At 33.1% G+C, this 22,973-nt stretch overlaps 2 protein-coding genes across 2 annotated transcripts; both read right to left on the bottom strand.

The window, feature by feature from the left end:
* Positions 1 to 1,091: 1,091 nt before the first annotated feature.
* Positions 1,092 to 2,321, bottom strand: LOC133196974 (toll-like receptor 2 type-2). The gene has a single exon (XM_061332817.1). The coding sequence runs from the start codon at positions 2,319 to 2,321 to the stop codon at positions 1,092 to 1,094; it is 1,230 nt and encodes a 409-aa protein (XP_061188801.1).
* Positions 2,322 to 7,491: 5,170 nt separating this feature from the next.
* LOC133197583 (organic anion transporter 3-like) lies at positions 7,492 to 17,947 on the bottom strand. The gene is made up of 8 exons (XM_061333689.1): positions 17,420 to 17,947; positions 16,612 to 17,033; positions 15,923 to 16,150; positions 12,672 to 12,806; positions 12,398 to 12,480; positions 9,915 to 10,041; positions 8,009 to 8,081; positions 7,492 to 7,815 (listed from the first exon to the last, which is right to left on the bottom strand). Exons 1-8 carry the CDS (start codon positions 17,726 to 17,728, stop codon positions 7,621 to 7,623), a joined length of 1,572 nt encoding a protein of 523 aa, XP_061189673.1. The 5' UTR covers positions 17,729 to 17,947; the 3' UTR covers positions 7,492 to 7,620.
* Positions 17,948 to 22,973: the final 5,026 nt, after the last annotated feature.

Genomic DNA, 22,973 nt, shown 5'->3' with positions numbered 1-22,973 from the left:
CCTTATGAACTTATGTTTGAAACATTTAACACCTACATCACTTTGTGTAAAGCGATGCTTTACGAGATATCACTTAGTGGAGGATCATTCTTCGTTTGATAAAATTTAATTTTGATTTTGTATGTGATCTATAAAACTTTTACTGTAAAGGGTTGCTAAAGTGTGACAAAACAATACCCTGCAAAAATAATGTGGTACTTTCAAACTTTGTATTAACAACATCTTAAACAAACATTTTACAAAATTTCTTACCCCATTCTTTATACATGAAAACAAATGTATAAAAATATATATATATATATATATATATATATATATATATATATATATATATATATATATATATATATATATATATATATATATATATATATATATATATATATATATATATATATATATAGAGAGAGAGAGAGAGAGAGAGAGAGAGAGTTTACCAAATATTTGTTTTAGGGAATTGTTGGAATGGATCTAGTCCCCAGTATGTTATTAAAGGTAATTTCTTTTCAAAAAGACAAAAAGACCTTGGATCTATATCCGGATGGGCTTCCTCAAGCACCTGTGCAAGCAGTTGACCAGATACTTAGTTAACAGTGTAGGACACAGGCACTTTCTTTTTAAATCTGGGATCAAGTCACCTTTTTCCTATTTTTGTATTCTAACATGCACTATATGTTATCGATAAGAACACTTTTGTGTCTATAAGCTGTTTCAAAATATTTCGTTTTCGACTGATACATAAAAAAAGAGAATGCCTGCAACTTTTTTCTCGTCTGCCTCACCTCGTTTAAACTTCGCATGATTATTGATATAATGCATTAGAAAACATGGAATACGCATACATCAATAAATTTGTTATACATTCTTCTTCCTTTTCATATTTCCATTTAATTTTTATATGCCCCCGATTTGTAAATTAATATAAATTAATATAAATATATATGTTTGTATATGTATATGAAAACTTTTTCAAAAATAAAGCATTATCCAAAAAAGAAGAAAAAAAAGAAACTGATAATAAACATTTAAACAAAAACATATTATTCAGATTACATATCATGTGGCGTAAAGTTTTATTGCATTTCACACAATCACTTTTTCATGAACTGTTTGATAGTTTGCCAGAATATCTTCAATCCATTTTTATTTTTTGTCCATTCCACATAGGAGGTTGACTTAAGGAGCACTTTCAAAGATCTATTGATGTGTTCAGAACGAATGTCCTCTAACAAAATAAGTAATAATTTGTGACCTTCGCCATCAGCCAAAGTATGATTAGCGAGAGCAGCTTCGTACATGCACCATTGATCGTCCATGAAATTGTTTGAAAGCACCAGAATGAATTTCCTGCTGGTATCAATGCTCTCTAGAATGTCATCCACATAAATTCCACCAGGAATAATATCCCTCTCATGCAAACATAATTTATGTTTTTCATTTCTTTCCACCATTTGAACAAGCTCAGACATGATCCAGTATCTATCTTTGGTGTTGTAAGCAACAAAGGCATCGTAGAGGAATTCTTCATCATCAGTGAATCTCTTGTAACCAGAAGGTTTTTTATTTTTACAAATGTAAATGTAATATTTGATGTCCCATCGAAATTTTCGCAAGAGATATATAGATAAAATTACAAGAGAAAGAAGTGCAAGTGAAACGCAAATCAGAATTATATATGGGCTTATCCTGTGACATTCCGAAGCTGGATCAAAGTTTGATAAGCTTTTATCTTTTAATTCCGATGGGGAATCACATATATATCTCCCTGGGTATCCAATGACCCTATTCACATTGTTTTCTATCCAAATTCTAAACCATTCTAGCTGACATCCACAATCCAAGGGATTCAAAGACACATCAAGCGTGAAGTCTTTTCCTTCCCAAAGAGAACCAGGCAAAAATGACCTATTGATGTTGTTCAAACGATTATTACTAAGATCCAATCGTTTCAAATTAGTTAAATTTTGAAAAACTCTTGCTTGAATCTTTTTAATTCTGTTGTTTCTGAAGTCGATGTAAGCCAATTTTGTAAAATTATTCAGATTCATAATTTCATTAACCTCACAATTAACAAAAGAAAGTGATGATACATCTCTCAGAGGAGCCAGCATTTTTGTTACAGCAATTACTGATAAATCTGTGTTCATAATATTTAGAACTTTTATATTTGGACAATTATCAAACATTTTTGTGAAGTCTCTGTCTCTTGTTTTCACCAAGCGACCTATAGAGAGCCTTTGAAGAGAACGTGATGATAACGACATATTGTCTAAAGCAACTCCACGCAAATTGTCAGCGACTAGCGTTTGTAATCGACCCATTCTGTAAAACGAGTATAAAGCGATTTCCTTGAAAACATTTTGGGAAATGTTCAAAAATATAACTTGTTTTAGGCAAAAACCCTGACTTATAAAATTATCTGTGTTTACAAGAGTATTTACTGCTATATGCAATTTTCTCAGATTTGGAAACGCTGCTAAATTCCTTGTGCCATTCAAACAAAATTTTGGGACTTTTTCAAAATAATTGTCTGTGAAATTCAGCTCTCGTATAGAACGAAACGGCTGTTCAGGCAGTACATAGTTTGTTATCAGGTTGCTCCCAAAATCTATTTTTCTTATGTTTAGTAATAGTTTAAAAGATTTAAATGAAAAATATCTGATGCCGCATGATCGAAGAACTATCTCTTGCAATTCCCTCATCCAAAAAGTCCTAAATATTTCACCAGGTAAAAGTCTTCCCATGAAGAAAATTCCGGATATGTTTAGCACTTGAATATTTGAATCTCTCAGACTTTTAATGCCGTGGTAGATATTGGTTAGGTTTAACTCATTATAAGCTAAATCAAGAAATACCAGATTTGAAAACCTTTCAAAGAAGTGTTCTGAAATGCTTTTTATATGACAATTATTCAATAATAGCTTAGTGATATTCAAAGCAAGAATTGGTTCCATTGTGTCATTCCGAATATGCGAAAAATTATTTCCAGACAAGACAAGAGTCTTAATCTTCAAGGGTAATCCGTCTGGAAATTCTCTAAGATTTCTATTCGAACAATCTGCTGTGAAAATGTCCGCACAGAAGCACACAGTTTCTGAACAAAAATGATTTTTTCCTGAGCTATAAATGATTGCCATCAAAATAAACGGAATACAGATGAAAAATGTCTCCATGTCTCTAAAAATATAGATATATATATATTTAGATAAAAATTATATATATATATATATATATATATATATATATATATATATATATATATATATATATATATATATATATATATATATATATATATATATATATATATATATATATATATATATATATATATATATATATAAAGCTGAATATACATGTGTACGTAATCAAGAGTGTAGCTAATAGAAAAGATTTCCTTTGAAATTATCCATTTAAAGTGAAATATCCCCCTGCTCCAAATATCATCATTTAAAAAAAAATCCCAACATTGATTTCCATCAGCAACAATAGCATTAGATTCAAATGGAAAATAGTTTGAAGTATGAAGCGTTGCTTACTTTTTCAGAAATGTGTTGTGTGTTTGTTTGTGTGTTGTTTAACGTCCCTCTCGAGAATTTTTCACTCATATGGAGACGCCACTACTTGCCGATGGGGAGCTGCAAATTTTGTCCTATACTCGGCACTTACGGCCATTGAGCAGTGAGGGGTCTTTTTCGTGCCAACACCTACTGCGACACGGGACCTCGGTTTATACGGTCTCATCCGAAGGACCGGTCTCAGCGTCCCACAGTGGGATTCGAACTCGCGACGTAAGGATCAACTCCTTACCTCGCGACTCTAGAGCAGACGCTCTAACCACTGCGCCACGCGGGCGACTTTTCAGAAATGAATATTATGTCTCATCATGATATGAAGAAAATTTGATATGGTGAACAGAAAGATCGATAATTTTTTTATTTCACCATAAAATTAGAAATATAAGGTATACCGGTATATGAAAATAATATTTACTATCATACATATCTGTGCTTGTAAAAGAAAAATGCATCCATTTACAAGAGTTATCTTTCCATCGTCAGGAGTTATCGTTCTTCAAAATATTATTTTCAGTGAAAAAATATTTTAAAATTAATTGATTATTAAATATATGCATCTGAAATTACGATATGATAGTAAATATTATTTTCATATATACCTCATATTTTTAATTTTTTTTTTAGAAATCAATATTTGTAACATAGTTCAGAATTGAATGAGTTGACTATATGATGGTCCTCATTATTAAACTCTGGTAAGGCAATTCATTGGATTGCTTGAAATAATTTCCTTGGAAAGTTATCTCTCTTATCAGAGGGATATTACACCTTAAAATTCCATGCTTAATTCCTCACCTTAGGATTTTACAAAGCAATACCAAGGATTTTTCTAAAGCTTGTTATCAACAACTTTAAATTTCTACGACAACTGCATCACTTTTAGATCCTTACCTTTAAACTCAGAAATTCCTTGTTTCCATGTAAAAATATGAAATTTATTTTACTTCTCTTCTTGAGCACGTACAAAGGTTAACTACAAGGTTGTTGAACTGAATTCAAATAATTTGAAAGAAGAACCCTTGACACGACGCGGTACAATTATTCATTTCCTAACCGTTCTAGGAAATAATGCATGATTCAATATAAAATTTTAGGCTAAAAAAAAAAAAAAAAAAAAAAAAAAAAGTTTTCATTTTATTATTCATATTTTCAGGAAATTGCTCGAAATTTTAAACGTTATAATGCAGTGGTTTTTTTTGCTAGTTGTATTTTCAAGTGCACACGCTTAGTGAAGATCAACAAGTGTTTATATCCACTCAAGAAAATTTGTTTCAAGTGTTATCAGTTTCCATGTCATCTCACTTTCTACATCAGGTATCGCCAAGTGTCAATATTTCAGTCAATTAACTCATTTGGAAATGAGTATGAACGAGTATACTGAATTATCATATGGACAACACGTTTAAATATGTTTATATAAACTTCGCCTGGCAAAATGCTGTTAAACATAAGGATCTAATAAAAATTAACAGATTTATTGTGCAGACAATTTGATACTTCTTTATCTATCGCAGTAAATCATGCTTAGAAGTTTGTGTGTCTATTTTTTTTTTCATTTTCTTATTCCAACTTCCTTATATCCATGTAAAAAGTGCTGGTAAATTGCGGAATACTCAACAATTTTTTGCCCACATTTTAAACCCTGCAAATGGCATATGTGTGAGAAACATATTTTATATTTAATAGTATAAATTCATATATAATAAATACCAAACTTCAGCTGACCAAGTCTAAACTGGCTCGAGACAGTACGATAATATCAAAAATAAAAAAAGTAATACCCATACAAAAAAGATTCTTAGAATTTAATCGAGGTTTTCAATTGACGCTTCGTTGGTGATCAATTGACCATTAGTTGAATTTTTGCCATGCATATAAGGGAGTGTTCAACTCATTTGCATATAGTTGACCACTATTGAATACTCCTTTTATATATTCTGTACAGTTGACTACTGTTGAACTCTCCTATACATGTATTTTCCTTACAGTTGTCAATGCTGAATACTCCTATATTCTCTGTGCAGTTTATCTGACTTGAATAATTCAGTTTACCACTGTTGAATACTCCTCTATTTTCTGTGCAGTTGACCACTGTTGAATGCTCCTATATTTTCTTTGCAGATGACCACTGTTGAATACTCCTCTGTTTTCTGTGCAATTGACCACTGGTGGTTACCTCATTAGTCAGTGCATGTTGTTTTCCAAAAAGAAAAGTGGAGAGAGTTTCGAAAAACCTAAGGCAAGCAGTGTGCTTTGAAAAGCCGCCATTTCTCTCAGTAGAAAATTCAAAACAATGGGACTAGTAAAATGTTATACATGTAAAAAAAAAAGTATATGTATAAAAATGCATAATAATTGAACTGGCATACTCTTACATGTTGCTATGCTTTCTATTTATTTTCTGTGCAGAAAAAGTATATTAGTCAAAAGCATAGACATTTTTAAAATCAATCTTTAAATTTTACACTTACATAAATTGCACAAGCTGAATCATTCATAAAACACCAATATTTATATGTCATATGTCTCAATTCAAAATTCTCCACGTTCTAACAAAGCATACAGCGACACAGGTTAGTTGAATTCAAATCTAGATGGTTGTAAGAATTATGGAATTGCAAACCCGATCTATAAAAAGGTCACTTCAAACCCAAATGTCGCCCGCGTGGCGCAGTGGTTAGAGTCTCTGCTCTAGAGTCCGGAGTAAGTAGTTGATCCTTACGTCGCGAGTTCGAATCCCACTGCGGGTCGTGGAGACCGGTCCTTCGGATGAGACCGTATAAACCGAGGTCCCGTGTCGCAGTAGGTGCCATCTTCGCTAGCCAAGGGTTCCTGATATGCTACTCTCCTCATAAACCCTTGGCATACGGTGCTGACAAAAGACGGGATTGTTTTCGTCACGTGATCATGCTTCTTACCAGGTACGCACAGATTGCGTCATCGACAGAAATAAAAAGCGTATTTAAAAATATAATGTTTTTGAAGAATAATTAACAAGAAGGTATTGAGTTATGTTAATTTGTTATTTAAACATGTTAAAATGCAAATCTACATCTTCAGTATAGACTCTTAATCACATATTTTGCATGTAGCTTAAGATATTGGGTGACACCATATAGCTATTCATAGAATGACATGTTATCTTATGGATCGTTGTTTACTTGCGTTTTTCATTCCTGATATTAAAGAGTCAAGATAAATCCCGAACGCAAATATTGTCATTTACAAAAAACAATTGCTGATTGGTCGAATGATGTCGATCAGCTCCAATCACAGCTTGAGAAAAAAATCCCAACTTTTTTAACACCGTATGCCAAGGGCTTATGAGGAGAGTAGCGTATCATAAACCCTTGGCTAGCGAAGATGAGTAGGTGCTGGCACGAAAAAGATCCCTCACTGCTCAATGGCCCTAAGTGCCGAGTATAGGTCAAAAATTTGTAGCCCTCCACCGGCAAGTGGTGGCTTCTCCATATGAGTGAAAAATTCTTGAGAGGGACGTTAAACAACAATCATTCAATCAAATCCAAATAGAGTTTGAGAGCTTTTCTAACTTTGAGTGGTCAACTCTGCAAGTTTTCACAAAGTGGGAGTGTTCGGAATTAAACTCTTTTCTCGCATCACTTTTTTTAAAGTATTAGCATTCAACTAATGGTCAACTCAGTAAAAAGCAGACAATTGACGGTCAACTGGCCATTTTATGCAAAACAGTTGAAAACTTTTCAGAAAAGCAGTAACTCCAAGTGGTCAATTGTTTTCGAGTATTCAGTTGACGACTAATTACCTGCTAGTTGTCTGTCAACTGTCAATTTTCGTATGAGCATGCAGTGATGCTTATGCAAAGAGAACACATCGTTTAAAACTCTGCCATGAAATTTACACTTTTGGTGGTGAAATAAAGCAATATACACATTGTCAATTTATTTCATAGATTCTGATTTAATATAATTTGATATATTTAATTAAAAACTTCTACACTTAATATACACTTACACACTAAAATAGGACAAAACACATGTGAGATTCACCAAAATTAGTTTCAAAATTAAAAGCTTTCTGTGAGTTGTGTCTTTTTCTCGGAATCGTTTTCCACAAGGTTCATTTGCTCAGCGGAATCTTCAACCTTTACATGGTCTTCAAGAGCACGTCCTTTGGTTTCCGGAAGTAAGAAGACAAAGATCCCAGACAGTAGCAGAGTTCCCCCAATCACAAAGTAAAGCAGGCCAGGAACCGTCTTGCTCTTGAAAGCAAATTATGATTCAGTTAATTGTTTTTATAAAATGCGTTTAGTATATATATATATATATATATATATATATATATATATATATATATATATATATATATATATATATATATATATATATATATATATATATATATATATATAGTATAATGTTAAAGAATGAAATTGAACAAAGGGTCTCAATTACAAGAAAAATAATTTGTGGAGCCACCATCGCACCAACTCTTGATACAGCACTGAAAAATCCGTATGATATGTTCCTGAAATTAAAAAAATAGGAATTGTCTTAAAATTTTCATTAGGTAAACTATTAAACAACAAAACTATATAGAACATTTCCAAAATGCAGATTGGAGGGTGTGGTGACGGGATATATGATTGTTTGAGTTCCACTTAGTATCAAGTTGAAAAAAATCTTCTCAAAAAAGTACTTTCCGTTTATTTGTGTTGTGTGCCTTTTTCATCAGTTATATTTGTATGTACAATGTACATTTATTATACATATCATGCCAGTGACGTTTTTACAATAGTACTTGGAATATTATTAAGCTCGTATTTTTGGCCTTTAGGCTATAATTTTAAGATGAATATATTTTATGTTATTACTGTAGATTACTTTTTTGACGGTTCCTTGAAGTTGAGAATGGTGTGGAAGCTGTGTAACAAAGACTGATCTGTGTAGGAACACTTATTTTGAAGCAGGATTTATTTCCCCTATTACTTACAGTAAACCTATATACTAGCAATCACTTGATAAGAGCAGGATACATTTATAGTACTGAGTGAAAACTCTAAGAAAGGTATAACTCGATAAGTAGTAACTGCAAACGGTAGGGTATAACTTTGAAGTCACGATAATCAGGTAATAGTAGGCTATGATTGACAGGTCAACAGGGAATACTTACTCCTTCATGGCATCTGATCTCACCTCTGATATTTTTAAGGGTCCATAATTGCCCTATTGTTTTATTGGATTTTGAGCTTGATCACAGTTCGCTATTTTTATAATTCGCTCTAATACAGTCAAGATTATCTTAAAAGGAAATGACTCTGCACATCCTTGTTAACGTCTTACCGTGCAAATACTTGATTATATATTATTATAAAAACACAATTATCCAGTCTCTTCTAAAAATCTAAAATACTGTATAAATACTGCAAAAATCAAATGCTGTTGTTTCTGAACTGATATAGTTAATATCCATCTTTCACCTGTCCTGTTGACCAGATATCAAATCCCTATCCCCATTTACGTTACTTATTAACCAGATATTATTAGTAAGAAGTCTCGCCTGATAGTTTTTCCATTTCACATCCTGGATGACTTCGTATTAGGTCACAAACTATCTATGTATTATGTATTGAACTTATCCCGCTGAAAACCTTTTCTAAAATTTGTTTTGAAGTTAGTAATATATTTTTAAAAATCAAAATACCATGGAACATTATGTATTCTCAGTATGACATCATCACAATTAAAGATACGAACAATAAATTTCCAGAAACAAACCGTTTGCATTTATTTACACCAGATACTCCTAGAAAAGAATCTTGCACCCGAATTTAAAATACACCCCCCAATCGGAGACATAGCATTAGAAGATTTCAAGGTGTCATATCATCTGTTTTTATCCATTCCATATTCAACAAATTTATCTGCAGCGGGATAACATATCCATAATTACCTCCTTCCACATGACCTACTGACCAGATATCAAATCCATATCCCCTTTTAAGTGACCTACTGACCAGATATCAATTCCTTATACTGTTTCCATATTATTTCTAAAGGAATTTCAAAACTTGCAAAACATGCAAAAGCGTCATACGAAAATGTCTGACATGTCATCAATGAGCTGTCAAATAGACGTCAACAACTGAATACCCGGTAACAGTTGATCACTTGACGAATATTTTTTTCTTTACTGTTGTGTTTTGGTATGTAAATTAGACAGGTAGATGTAATCATAATTACCAAACGGTAGGGAATAATTCTATAGGCTTGATTACCTTATAACATGAGAACACACACATGTAATACTGTACAGTCATGATAACCTAACGTTTAGGTATAATTTTATATTCTTGATTACCTTATAACAGTGGGATACAACTCTGTTGTGATCGTTATGACTGAAGTCCACGCAGCTGAAATCGCTAGTTTAGCAGTAATGGCCAGAATAGTAACAATCGTAGCATGATGGGGCAAAGACTCCGGATCTAATGATTTAAGAAGAAAGCAGTCAAAAATGATTTGAATATCTTTTGTTCTTAGGAAAAAAACAGGAAAATTGGTTTTTCCTGTAATTTAATATTACTTCTATTTAGTTATATTACATGACATCTATATTCACCGGCTTACATAATTGACATTACATATTACATATATTACATGACATCTATATTCACCGGCTTACATAATTGATACATGTACTTTTAGTAAAAAATAGACATGAAGTCTAGAAGATATATTATTTATATTAAAATTCAACCTCATAATTAAATCAATAATACAAAAAAAAAAGGTGATTTTCCATTGTATGTATGAAAATTTTCCCACTTTGTATACGTAATTTTAAGACATTATTCAATTAGTAAAAAAAACAAAAAAAAAAAAAAAAACAAAAACAAAACAAAACAACAAAAAACAACAACATAAAACTGGTATCAACACTTGCACTCATAAGGGAGCAGTAGCTGTTGTATTATTCATAAAACTATGAATGCAACTGTTGTGATGCTAAATAGATATGTAAACATAGCTCTATTATCCTATCGTAATATAGAATACTGGTATGGTCTTTGTAGTTCTCTTAAAAGTGTGCAATTTTCGTGCAAATCTAAATTATATTTTAAAAAATGGGCTAACAAAGCGAGCGAAAAGCCTATAGGGCGACAAAAATGAAGGTGAACAAGATGTGTTTGTGAAACACTGATGCCCCCGTATGGCATCTTATGGCGAAGGTTAAAGTTTCTTCAAATTCAAGTCAAAATCCAGGCCAAAAGATAAGAAATGTTGATACCCAAAGAAAGGTCTTGTCTCGAGGAATACACCTGTGAAATTTTAAAGACCTAGATACAACTGTTGAGAAGTTATGGCGAAGGTTAAAGTTTTTTAAATAAAAGTCAAACGTCAAGGTCAAGGTCAAAGTGGTTGGTAACCAAAGGAAGATCTTGTCACAAGGATTACATATGTGAAGTATGAAAGCCCTAGCATCAACCATTCAAAAGTTATGGCCAAGGTTAAAGTTTTTCAAAAGTAGGTCAAACTCCTAGGTCAAGGTCAAAGGGTCAAAGTGGTTGGTATCCAAAGGAAGGTCTTGTCACAAGGATTACATATGTAAAGTATGAAAGCCCTAGCATCAACCATTCAAAAGTTATGGCCAAGGTTAAAGTTTTTCAAAAGTAGGTCAAACTCCTAGGTCAAGGTCAAAAGGTCAAAGTGGTGGTTGGTATCCAAAGGAAGGTCTTGTCGCAAGGATTACATATGTGAAGTATGAAAGCCCTAGCTCCAACCATTCAAAAGTTATGGCCAAGGTTAAAGTTTTTCAAAAGTAGGTCAAACTCCTAGGATTAAGGTCAAAGGGTCAAAGTGGTTGATATCCAGAAGAAGGTCTTCTCACAAGAAATATACATGTGAAGTTTGAAACCCTAAGCACCAACTGTTCAAAAGTTATGGCCAAGTTTAAAGTTTTTCAAAAGTAGGTCAAACTCCTAGGTCAAGGTAAAAAGGTCAAAGTTGTTGGTATCCAAAGGAATGCCTTGTCACAAAGAATACACATGTGAAGTTTGAAACCCCAAGCACCAACTGTTCAGAAGTTATGGCCAAGGTTAAAGTCTCATAAAATTTTGCAAAAGTAGGTCAAACTCCAGGGTCAAGGTCAAAAGGTCAAATATGATGGTACCAAAAGAAAGGTCTTGTCACAAGGAATACACATGTGAAATATGAAAGTCATAGCTCCAACCAATCAAAAGTTATGGGCAAGGTTAAAGTTGACGACAGACAAACAGACAAACAGACAAACGGACAAACAGACAGACAGGACAAAAACAATATACCGCCGGGATCTTTCGATCCCGGAGCATAAAAATTAAAGCATAAAGTATAAATTAAAGTATACTTTACGTAAAATCTCCACAATTTGCAAAAATCTCACAAAAACTGAAATTATTTGCCTATGACCTGGCATACACACTAAGGAGGGCAGGAAGGACCATTTTTTTTCATATTATAACACATTTTCGATTTGATTGGGTCTTCACTCCATTTTTTGAAAGTTTATAACCAAAGTTTGCGTAAAATATAATTTTTTTGGTTAACAAAAACATGGAGCAAAGACCCACAATACCTTAAAAATACACTTTAATAAAACAACAGTTGCATCTTTCCGAAAAATACTTTTTCTTGCCACTTTTCATAAAAAAAAAAAATCAATAAGGAGAACTTTACTCTAAATACTAAATTCACAAATTGAATATGGTTTTTATATATCTGAAACTAGGGCATTCTGCACACCTTTTTCACACATCTCCTTTGCAAAAGGTATTATTCCTGCTAAGAAAACCAAATACTTGCCTAGGTTCTGGAATGTTCCAGTTGCTACTCCGGCTACTCCTGATAATAAAAGCAGAACCAAAGCTGTCCATCGACGACCAAATCTAGAATTATATTGGTACAAAAAAATCCGGTCAACCATAAAATGATTCTTCTTTTTAAAGGTATATGACATCATCTAAAAAGAATAAAAATCTGAAACGGTTGTATTTGTATAGACTGTGAATTTTATCGAAAGAAAGTGAAAACTCTTCATAAGAAATTACATGGTAAATGGGTATCTATAAATACTCACTGGTTTGTAAGACACCAAGTGCTGAAGGTTCCGGGTACCTCTACTGCAGACAGGAAGAACATATTGATATACAAACTCCCAGAAAGCTGACCAACACCGAAGGCGAGGCCATAGTAGGAAAATCCGCAGGATATCCTAAAATAGAAACCACAAACCCAATAGTGAGAAGGCAAGACAAACCATTAGACAACCTAACCAGAAGCCCATGGGCACAGCACTCACCTAAGTCACTTCAGTCCTTCTGTTTTTCATCAGCAATTTTCTTTTAAATCCTCTTGAATTTCGTAAAAATTTTGACTCTATATATTGTGGACCAAAATCTACATATTCTTATATAAAAATTTAATCGCCTAATGGAGCCACATCCTACCCTTTAGGTGTCATGATTTGAAAACCTTGAATCAACAATCGGGGGATGCTTCCTCACTTATACGACTTACCATGGCTTTGTTGTTCTTTAGAAGAAGAGTTTTAAAGATTTTTTTCCTATATATTCCCATTTAAAACTTTATACGCCTAATGTAAACATATCTTACCCTTGGGGGAGGATTTGAACAAACTTGAATCAACACTAACTGAGGATACTCTCATGTAAACACCACTAAGCATATCACCTCTACAGATTTCTGGAGTAGTGGCTGTTCCATCAATGAAATGTACAATGACGTACATATCAATTATACACTATTTCGTCTACTAAATCCTACTTTAAATGATTATTTGTACAGATATTAATATAAACAATAAAATATCTTTCTTTGTCTGTTAGTACGGGAATTAACGTTGCAGCTATTGCAGAAAAAAAAATAACATAACCCGCTTACGCGGGTTATGCAATTTTTCTGCAATAGCTGCAATATCAATTCCCGTACTAACAGACAAAGAAAGATATTTTATTGTTTAAATTAATGTTACTCATCATTGCTTTGCTGTACTTCTTAAGATCTTTAAAGATTTTTCCTAAACATTTCTATGTAAAGTTTTTTTTGCCTATTGAGGCCATAAGCTACCATGGGGGATTGATTGATTGATTGATTGATTGAATGACGTCCCAATCGAGAATTTTTCACTCATATAGAGACGTCACCATATACCCGTGAAGGGCTTCAATAATTGACCTTTACTCGGCACTCAGGGCCGTTAAGCAGTGAGGAATCTTTAACGTGCCGACGCTTGCCTTGACACGGGGCCTCTTTTTTAAGGTCTCATCCGAAGGACCCGCAACTTTCACTTTAAAGTGCCGAGCGCATGGCGAAGGAACAGTTGCTACCTATTTTTTGGCTCATCTGAGCTGAAAGCTCAAGTGAGCTTTTCTGATCACCTGTTGTCCGTCGTCCGTCCATCCGTCCGTCTGTAAACTTTTCACATTTTAAACTTCTTCTCAAGAACCACTGGGCCAATTTTGACCAAAATTGGTACAAAGCATCCTTGGGTGAAGGTTAGTTTAAATTATTAAAATGAATGGCCAAGCCATCTTACAAGGGGAGATAATCCAGAAAAGACAAAAATAGGGTGGAGTTACTAAAAAATCTTCTTCTCAAGAACCACTGGGCTAGAAAAGCTGAAACTTACGTGGAAGCATCTTGGGTTAGTGTAGATTCTAAATTGTTCAGATCATGACCCGCGGGGGTAGGGTGGGGCCACTATGGGGAATCAAGTTTTACATTGAAATATGTAGAAAAAATCTTTTAAAATCTTCTTCTCAAGAACCACTGGGCCAGAAAAGCTGAAACTTACATGGAAGCATTCTGGGGTAGTGTAAATTTTAAGTTGTTCAAATCAGGACCCCCGGGGGATAGGGTGGGGTCACAATGGGGAATCAAATATTTACATTGAAATATATAGGAAAAATCTTTAAATATCTTCTTCTCAAGAACCATTGGGTCAGAAAAACTGAAACTTACATGGAAGCATTCTAGGGTAGTGAAGATTCTAAATTGTTCAAATCATGTCCCCTGGGGGTAGCTAGGGAGGGGCCACTATGGGGAATCAAGTTTTACATTGAAATATATAAGAAAAATCTTTAAAAATCTTCTTCTGAAGAATCACTGGGCCAGAATAGCTGAAACTTACATGGAAACATTAAAGTGTTTAAATCATGACCCCCGGGGATAGGGTGGGGCCACAATACTTATTACAAGGGGAAAATCTTGTGAAAATTAGCAGGGTCAAAGTTATTCAGGTGAGCGTTGTGACCTACGACCTTCCATTCACGGAACGAGCGCTCTACCGACTGAGCTACCGTGACAGTCGCTACCCTGGGGGATATGATTCAAACAATCATGAATCTGAAGATACTTCCATATTCATATGACTTATCGTGGCTGTGCTTGTTTTGAAATTTTTTTCAAAGGTTTTTTTTCTTAAATACTACTACTGTGGACGTAATATCGTGTATTCATTCATATCTACATAAGAAACTATGACTTTAAAACCCTAGTATATGAATTCTTGAAGGATGAAAATTTATGAAAGGTACCCACAAATTTTATGAATATCAAGCCATCATGAAATCTAATGATTCCACAGCATGTAAAAATTAAATTTTCTATTGTGGCCCAGCCCTACACCCGGGGTCATGGTTTGAACAAACTTGAATCTATCCTACCTGAGGATGCTTCCCTTTTAATATGACTAATTATGTCTTTGCTGTCCTTCAGGAGAAAATTTATTTTTACAAAAATTAATTTTTGGTAAAAGTTTAATATCCTATTGTGGCCACTGGAAGTCACGATTTGAAGAAACTTAAATTCACACTCACTGAGGATGTATCTATATTTATATGACTAAACATTGTTTTAATATTCTTGAAAAAATAATTTTTAAAGATTTTTTCTATATATTCCTATGAACAACGTTGATCTCTTATTGTTGCTCAGAATAAACATTAATCTACTCTTGCAAAGCTTTTATATTCTAATGACAACTCATGATTTGCTGTCCTTCAGAGAAGATTTTAAAGATTTGTATTTATTTCTATGTTACCCATATGTTCCTTTCTATATCTTTGATCCCCTGTTGTGGCCAAACCCTACACCCAGGGGTCGTAATTTAAACAAAAGTGAATTTGTACTTTGTAATAGAGCTTTCAAATTAGTTTCAACTTTTCTGGTCCCGTGATTCTTCAGATTTTTTAAAAGATGCAAAGAATTTTTCACCTTTATTTTAATTCGCAGCAAACAGGTCAACATCGAAAATATTGAATATTTCCGGAGTTTTAACTGCGTGGACTGTACACAAAATGTACTTACCAGCAAAACCACAGTAATAATGTCCTTTTGAGCAGATATTTTTCTCTAAATATATCAATGATGGAATACTTTCTTTCTTTCAATCTGTTTTTGGTGCTCAGTGCCAGTCTTATTCTGTCCATGTCCGGACAGGGACGACCATTCATGTCTGCAATCTTTCTGACGACTTTTTCTGCTTTCTTTATTTTGAAGCGTGAGGCTAGCCATCGAAAACTCTCAGGAATTACACTTGAAAAAAACAAACAAAAACTTATCTTATTTTTCTTTTTTACTAATCGTGGATTTGCTAAAAGATTGTATATTTACGCTCGAATATGGGAGGAGTCGCCAACACAGAACTGATAATCTTTCCACTGGCATTTGCAGAAAAAAAATCAAAACATGCATTTACTGACATTGACAAAATATCCAGGGCAATTCTTTATGCATGGTACGGTTATTATTGCTATAAATGAGTCAAATTTTAGTCACACTGAATGCCTTCACAAAATGTAGTCAAAATTAGAGACCATTTCCATACAAATTTAACAAAAAAGTATCTTGATACATTACTGTTGAGATTGTAATTTTAGACCATAATGTATCAGACACCTTGATATACATGTGCATGTGTATTATATCAGAATCTTCCCCGTCCGAGATATTCAAATCATACATGTGCAAGGTAAAAACCCCTAAGGAAAACTTACAATAGTCCCAAGAATGATGGTAATGTGATGGCGGCTGTTAGGTAGTGGAGATGTCTCCAATCTTTTAGTAGATATGAGACTAGGGCCAACAAAGCAGCGAAGATTGGAAAGGTGGGTAGAGCTGCAATCATAGATCGGTGTCTCTTAGGTATGAACTCAATCATATATATGTACAGAGTAGCTAGGAACTGTCCAGCGCCGAATCCGATCACAAATCTCACTACAGCGAACATCTGCCATGACACGGAAACAGCAGCGATGAAATTCCCAACCATCATGAAGGCCAGAGACAGAAAGAAATTCAGCTTTCTACCAAATGTATCCGACAGGTGCCCAGACAATAGACCAGAGACTAACATGCCGGCCATCTGTATTGTGGTTATTGTAGAAGATACCCAATCCTTATCACAGACCAGTTCCCACTACAAAGACGAGAACAAGAGTCGAGAGTGCTCGATAAGATTCAATATACCGTACTCTTTAAAGAATATCGGATTATCTCCTGCTAAAGTAAGCACACCTAAAACTTATATATATATATATATATATATATATATATATATATATATATATATATATATATATATATATATATATATATATATATATATATATATATATATATATATATATATATATATATATATATATATATATATATATAAGCATTGAATAATTATTTCTTCGTAATTTACAATGTATGAATGAATTTATTTACAAGAATCGTATGATTTGTGTGAAAAACAAGTTACCTGACTCTGTATATTTTGTGTTCAGGAGAAAGTGTCCTAGCTTACACTGCTCTTACCTCATTCACGATTGTATTTATTCCAGATGAAAAACTAAAAGAGGGACACATTCCAGATAAAGATTCATTATTGGGCGCCTTGCATACTTCAAGTGTCTGTAAGCTCTCGTTTCCGGTGTAGCCATGTGACGTATTTGTGTTCCACATGCACCACCATTCTGGTGACGCCCCGGCGAATTGCATCATGAGGACACTCCAAGCACATGACACTTTCACAAGAAAGGCGACGCCGATGACGATGTATTGGAAACGGCCAAAGCCACCACATTCCGTGATTATATCCTCCAGAGCAAGATTGAGCGACTCCATTCCAGTGCTATGAAGATTGCCGAGTACAAAAAGTATCAAGTCTTTATGCTGCGAAATGTACCATGGAAGTAAAAACCAGTATTCACTTTTATTTCTCACAGGCTCATATCAGTTTATGGTTTTAGTCTCGAAAGGTACTCTAGGAGGATTTAGAACCTCCGATTCCGTTCTAAAAATGGAATGATTTTTGTTGAGTCTGACATGTTTTGACATGGAGAGGACATGGACACAGCTGTGTGATTTCATTACGATGAAGCTTCTTATCTGTAGACATGTATGTGTTTCTATTTTCAGCATGTGGAATGTATATAATATTTCCAGCTAAGAAGATGGGTGAACATGACGAGCGAAAAGCCTATAGTGTGACAAACATGAAGGTAAAAATTAAATCTCAATTATATCAAAATTTTCCTTAATATTTCATCTAACAGTAAAATATACTTTATGTAAAATCTCTAAAATTTGCAAAAATCTCACAAAGATTGAAATTATTTGCTTATGAAATATTATACACACACTAAAGAGGGCAAAAAGAGTCATTTTCTCACACTATAACACTATTTTTCGTTATGAGTGAGTCTTCGCTCCAAATTTTTTTTTTTGAAACTTAATCCTCAAAGTTAGCATAAAAACATACATTTTTTTGGTTCCAAAAACATGGAGCAAAGACCCACTATACCTTAAAAATATACTTTTATGACATAGCATTCGCATCTTTTCGAGAAATACTTGAAGTCCATTAAGTCAAGGGTCATATCACAAACATGATTTAAATGCCACTATTCATCAGGACTTGTGTAGTCTAGTGGTTAGCGTGATAGTCTCGAAAGAGTATGATACTCAGGATTTTTACTGCTAAGTGTTCGAACCCCACGAATACCACATTATCTTTTAATAAAAGAATAAATTTTTCCGAGAAAATTTTCCTCAGAAAAGTTTTGTTTATTAGAATTTCATAAATTTCAATAATGAGAACTTTACTCTAAATATTAAATTCACAAATTGAAATGATTTTTATAGATCTGAAGCTATAGGCTTTCTGCACGCTATGTTCACCCATCTCCTTTGCTATGAATTAGATGATTTTATCGAAGGAAATGAATGAATAGCTTGACTATATGAACTAGGATGAACGAATTACTTTGCGAAGTAATATTGGTTATCGTCCATGTAAATATTTGAACTTATTATTTCCCTTGTAAAATATAATTATGCTTGAAGGCGCTTCAGTTGGAACTTCGTTTTCCACTTATCCAGCATCAAAAAGGGTCAGTAAAAATGTTCCTTCTTATTTTTATTATCTTGAAATGATCATTGAATTTATTATTTTAATTGGAAAAAAAAATTATGAAAATGCAATTTCCTTCCTTTATGCTGATGAATAGAAATATTCAGGGTTTTGACCTCGATGCTTATGAAGTTTTAATTCGGAAAAAAAAAGAAATTTGGCATGGTTAAGGCCTAAGCTCCCATGTGAATGAATAAATTAAAAGTAATGCAAAAAATTCAATATATGTAATTAATCGTTCAAACGTATATGTAAATATTATAATCAAAAATAGATGCTTAATCAGAACTTTCGACAATTATTATATCCAGGACTTCATCTAAACCGACCAATCTGATTTCTGTCAGCCATTTTTTGCAATTACGTAACTCAATTTCCCCCAGTTTTCACATATAAACATCGCTGCAGGTTCAGTATTTTTATCAAACTAATATCATTGGTTTGTATTTATGTTGGTTTAATTCATAAATCCTGCAACAGAACTCAAAATAACCAGGAATGCAGTATCTTATGAGAAACCCCCTAAAACAACCTGATGTCGTGATTGGCAGCAACTGTTCTGATAAGCAATTCCGACTCCAAGACGTGATATGCAGAATAGGGAAAACGGAAGTGGGAGAGGGAGGGTCATATTACAAAATTAGATTTAAAATTATATATATATATATATATATATATATATATATATATATATATATATATATATATATATATATATATATATATATATATATATATATATATATATATATATATATATATATATATATATAAGTTACAAAAAGCAGCCCAAATTCTGTACTCGACGTCGAACTATAATTTACAATGGATATTGTTGAAAAGAAATTGGATAATTCTTTCATTTGAAAGAACTTATGATAAACGCATATTTGCTCCTGGAATAACTGCAGGAATTATCTCTGCCCTGTAAATTTACAGTTTTACACCAACACACCATTTAACAAGCGCATACTTTATATGTCACGTATTCGATTTGTGCATTTGTTTTTCAATATTTAATAATTATTTAGATTTGACATTTTAAGGCCAGCCTCAATTTTCACGCATTCATTAAGTAGCATTCTTCAAGACTGCATATCTCAAATATTTTGTAGGTCACCTGAGTCACTCAGGGGACCTATTGCTATCTCTTTTTTTCCGTCCTCCTGCGTTGTATGTTAACATTTGAATATTTTCAGCTTCTTCTCTGAAACCGCTGAATTAATTTTGGCATATAGCATCTACGGATAATGGGAAACAAAAATTTTGAATTTCATGGTCCCTGCCCCCCCCCCCCCGGGGCATGAGGGATGGGGCTAAATCCATCAAAATTAATGCAATCTTTAAAAATCTTCTTTTTTACTCCAGGACATCGAGCAGTCAATCTTTTGGCATGATTGTAATAATCATTGAGCCCTCTACCATTTTTTTTTTTAAATTCATGGCCCCAGGGTGGGGGATTCTGGTGCAAGAATGGAGCTATATAGATCATAATAGTGAAAGTGCATTATTTCTTAGAAAATTTTCTTCTCCGTCTCTGAGTATTAACAAACTAATTAGGTGCATAGTTATGATAAGCAAGGGTGCCTCTTCCAAAATTGTGAATTTAATGACCCAGGGTTTTAGTGTTAAGGTGGGGCTTTATTGATTATATAGTGAAAATGGATTAATTCTGTGAAAATCTTTTCTACTCCTGGGTATTATGTAAAGAAATTGATGCATAGTTATGATAAGCAAGGGTACCTCTCCCAAAATTGTGAATTTCATGGCCCCTATTTAATAAGCATTATGGTATTTTTACCAGATTTTGAAATTCTTGACCATTTGGTCAAATGTTCTAGTGCTGGACAGGACTCTATCAATTTGTATTCTATTATCTGAAAGATTAATAAAATAAGAGAATTATGCAAGAATTTTTATTGTATAATACAAAGAGTACTTTCATAGTTTTAAAGATCATGTACACTTGTAATTGATAAATAAAAATGAGACAAAAATAACTTATCTTATTAGATGTTCTTCAAAGACCAGGAGAGGCCAATATGAGAGGCTATAATGTGGGATTACAAATACTGCTAAAGCACAATTGTCTTGTTAATAGTCTGCATTGTTAAAGTGATCAATGGGGGCAATAAGTAGAACTTACTTTATGAGTTTTTACTAAGTCCTAAACTAATTATTTCGCTGATCCTGATCATCCTTTTTCTCTTGCTTTTGGGCAATGAAGCTTCATCTTTGTGTTCATTTTGTACTTGTTTCGATCCTCCAAATTGTTGTATTAAACTCAATTGACCGTAAATTGTTGTATTATACTCAAGTGACCGTTAAGGCCCTTGTGCTTCGTGTACATTTTATTTTATAAATGTTAAAATAATTAAACACATCAAATACTTTTTCACAGCATTTTGAACGCTCATTTCCTAATGCTACATGCAGACTTTTTTCCCTACAAACATGAAATGACAATGTTTTTATACTGTAGTCCTAAATGTTGTTAATTTTCTGGGTAAAGATTTCCAAAGTGTACAAGCTTTCTTCGGCTGCAGAAATTCATCCATATTCACGAATCACCAAACTAAAGAAACATGTTCGTTTTCAGTTTAGAGACCAAAGAATACATGGAATATGCAATGTATATAGCAAACCAATCCTCATATTCATTTAATATTCTTGTGCAATGTGTCTGACAAATTTTTATCCCCCCGTCGATTTTATTACTTGATGAAACCATGATGTATCTACCTCTATGTGCATGTTACTGTATGTAGCAAGTGAATAAGGAATAATTGAGAAGAAAAGCGTATGGTATTTTAAATGTCAGTTTCATTTCCTTGACCTTTATAAAGTTTATATTAAAAAAAAATGTTTCTTTTTTTGAAAAATAATTTGAAATTATGCCCGATATTTTAAGAAAGAAAAAAAACAACATTCCACTGTTTAGGTTGATTCACTTTCTGTCTTCAGCTCAAAATTGTAGAATTATTAATAAAATATCAGTAAACAAGAAAGCAATTATCATGTATTACATGTACAAAAGATTCCAAAATCGCTATCAACCAAATTTTTAAGAATTTAAATCATAAATATTTTGTACAAGTTTTACCTACCTCGACCATTTACAATGCATTGTATGTGTGGGTTTTTAGGAAAAATCTCATTACCAAACCGTAACTGACTTAAGCTCAATTATCTGATAAGAAATCATAACACCGGGGCTTACAGTTTATCAACAAAAGGATATTTTATAACACATACACTATACAGTGAAGTAGATTTGACAAAGTGCTACTTGCTATTATAAACACTCTTATAAATAAACACTCTATTATAATCTTTTACATACCTTTGCTGAGTACTATTTCTTTTTCTAGAGAAGTATATTTTGAAATGTTATTATCAATAAGAATATCGACAGAAACACCCCCAGTCAAAGAACACCTTTAATTGGTTTGGTTGACACTTGATTTCATGAACCCCATTTCCTTTTACCCAGCGAGTATACGCTTGAATGCCTCAATTGAACTAGCATTTTCTTTTTCTTTTACCATGTCTCGCTGTTGGCATAAGTAGAATTCAATGTAGGTCACTAAAAATACCGAAGTTCAATGCGCAGGACACTCCCCCGCTCCCCACATGTATGAAAGCTGTCCAAAAGGGGACACATACTATTTTCCCCCATAATTTTGTTACGAACAATTGCTTTGGGTTTCTTTTTCGTCGAATTTTTGGCATACGAAATATAATTTTTGAAAAAGCCAGGTTTCTGTTAACAAGAAGACTCTGTTTCAGAGTACTTAAAATAAATGATTCATTTAGTAAATAAATAAAAAACAAATAAATCAATATATAAAATTAAAAAATTATTAAATAAAACAATATTAGTATTAAAGACTAGAAACAAGCACATGGGCTCGGTTTCACAATGGCGTTTTAGCCTATTAATTTATTTTTGCCTGA

Source organism: Saccostrea echinata, unplaced genomic scaffold (assembly GCF_033153115.1).
Source record: "Saccostrea echinata isolate AGI-Se365-2 ecotype Australia unplaced genomic scaffold, CSIRO_AGI_Sech_v1 ptg000030l, whole genome shotgun sequence".
Taxonomy (NCBI): domain Eukaryota; kingdom Metazoa; phylum Mollusca; class Bivalvia; order Ostreida; family Ostreidae; genus Saccostrea; species Saccostrea echinata.
The sequence above is the reverse complement of the archived record's forward strand: the minus strand, read 5'-3'. Positions and strand labels throughout refer to the sequence as shown.

Coding starts and splice junctions, on each gene's coding strand:
- LOC133197583 (XM_061333689.1), bottom strand. CDS start 17,728: ATGGAGTCGCTCAATCTTGCTCTGGAGGATATAATCACGGAATGTGGT. Junction 16,151..16,611: donor CCATCATTCTTGGGACTATT/GTAAGTTTTCCT, acceptor GTTTTTTTCAAG/TGTAATTCCTGAGAGTTTTC. Junction 10,042..12,397: donor TGGAACATTCCAGAACCTAG/GCAAGTATTTGG, acceptor TTAAATCATTAG/ATCCGGAGTCTTTGCCCCAT.
- LOC133196974 (XM_061332817.1), bottom strand. CDS start 2,321: ATGGGTCGATTACAAACGCTAGTCGCTGACAATTTGCGTGGAGTTGCT.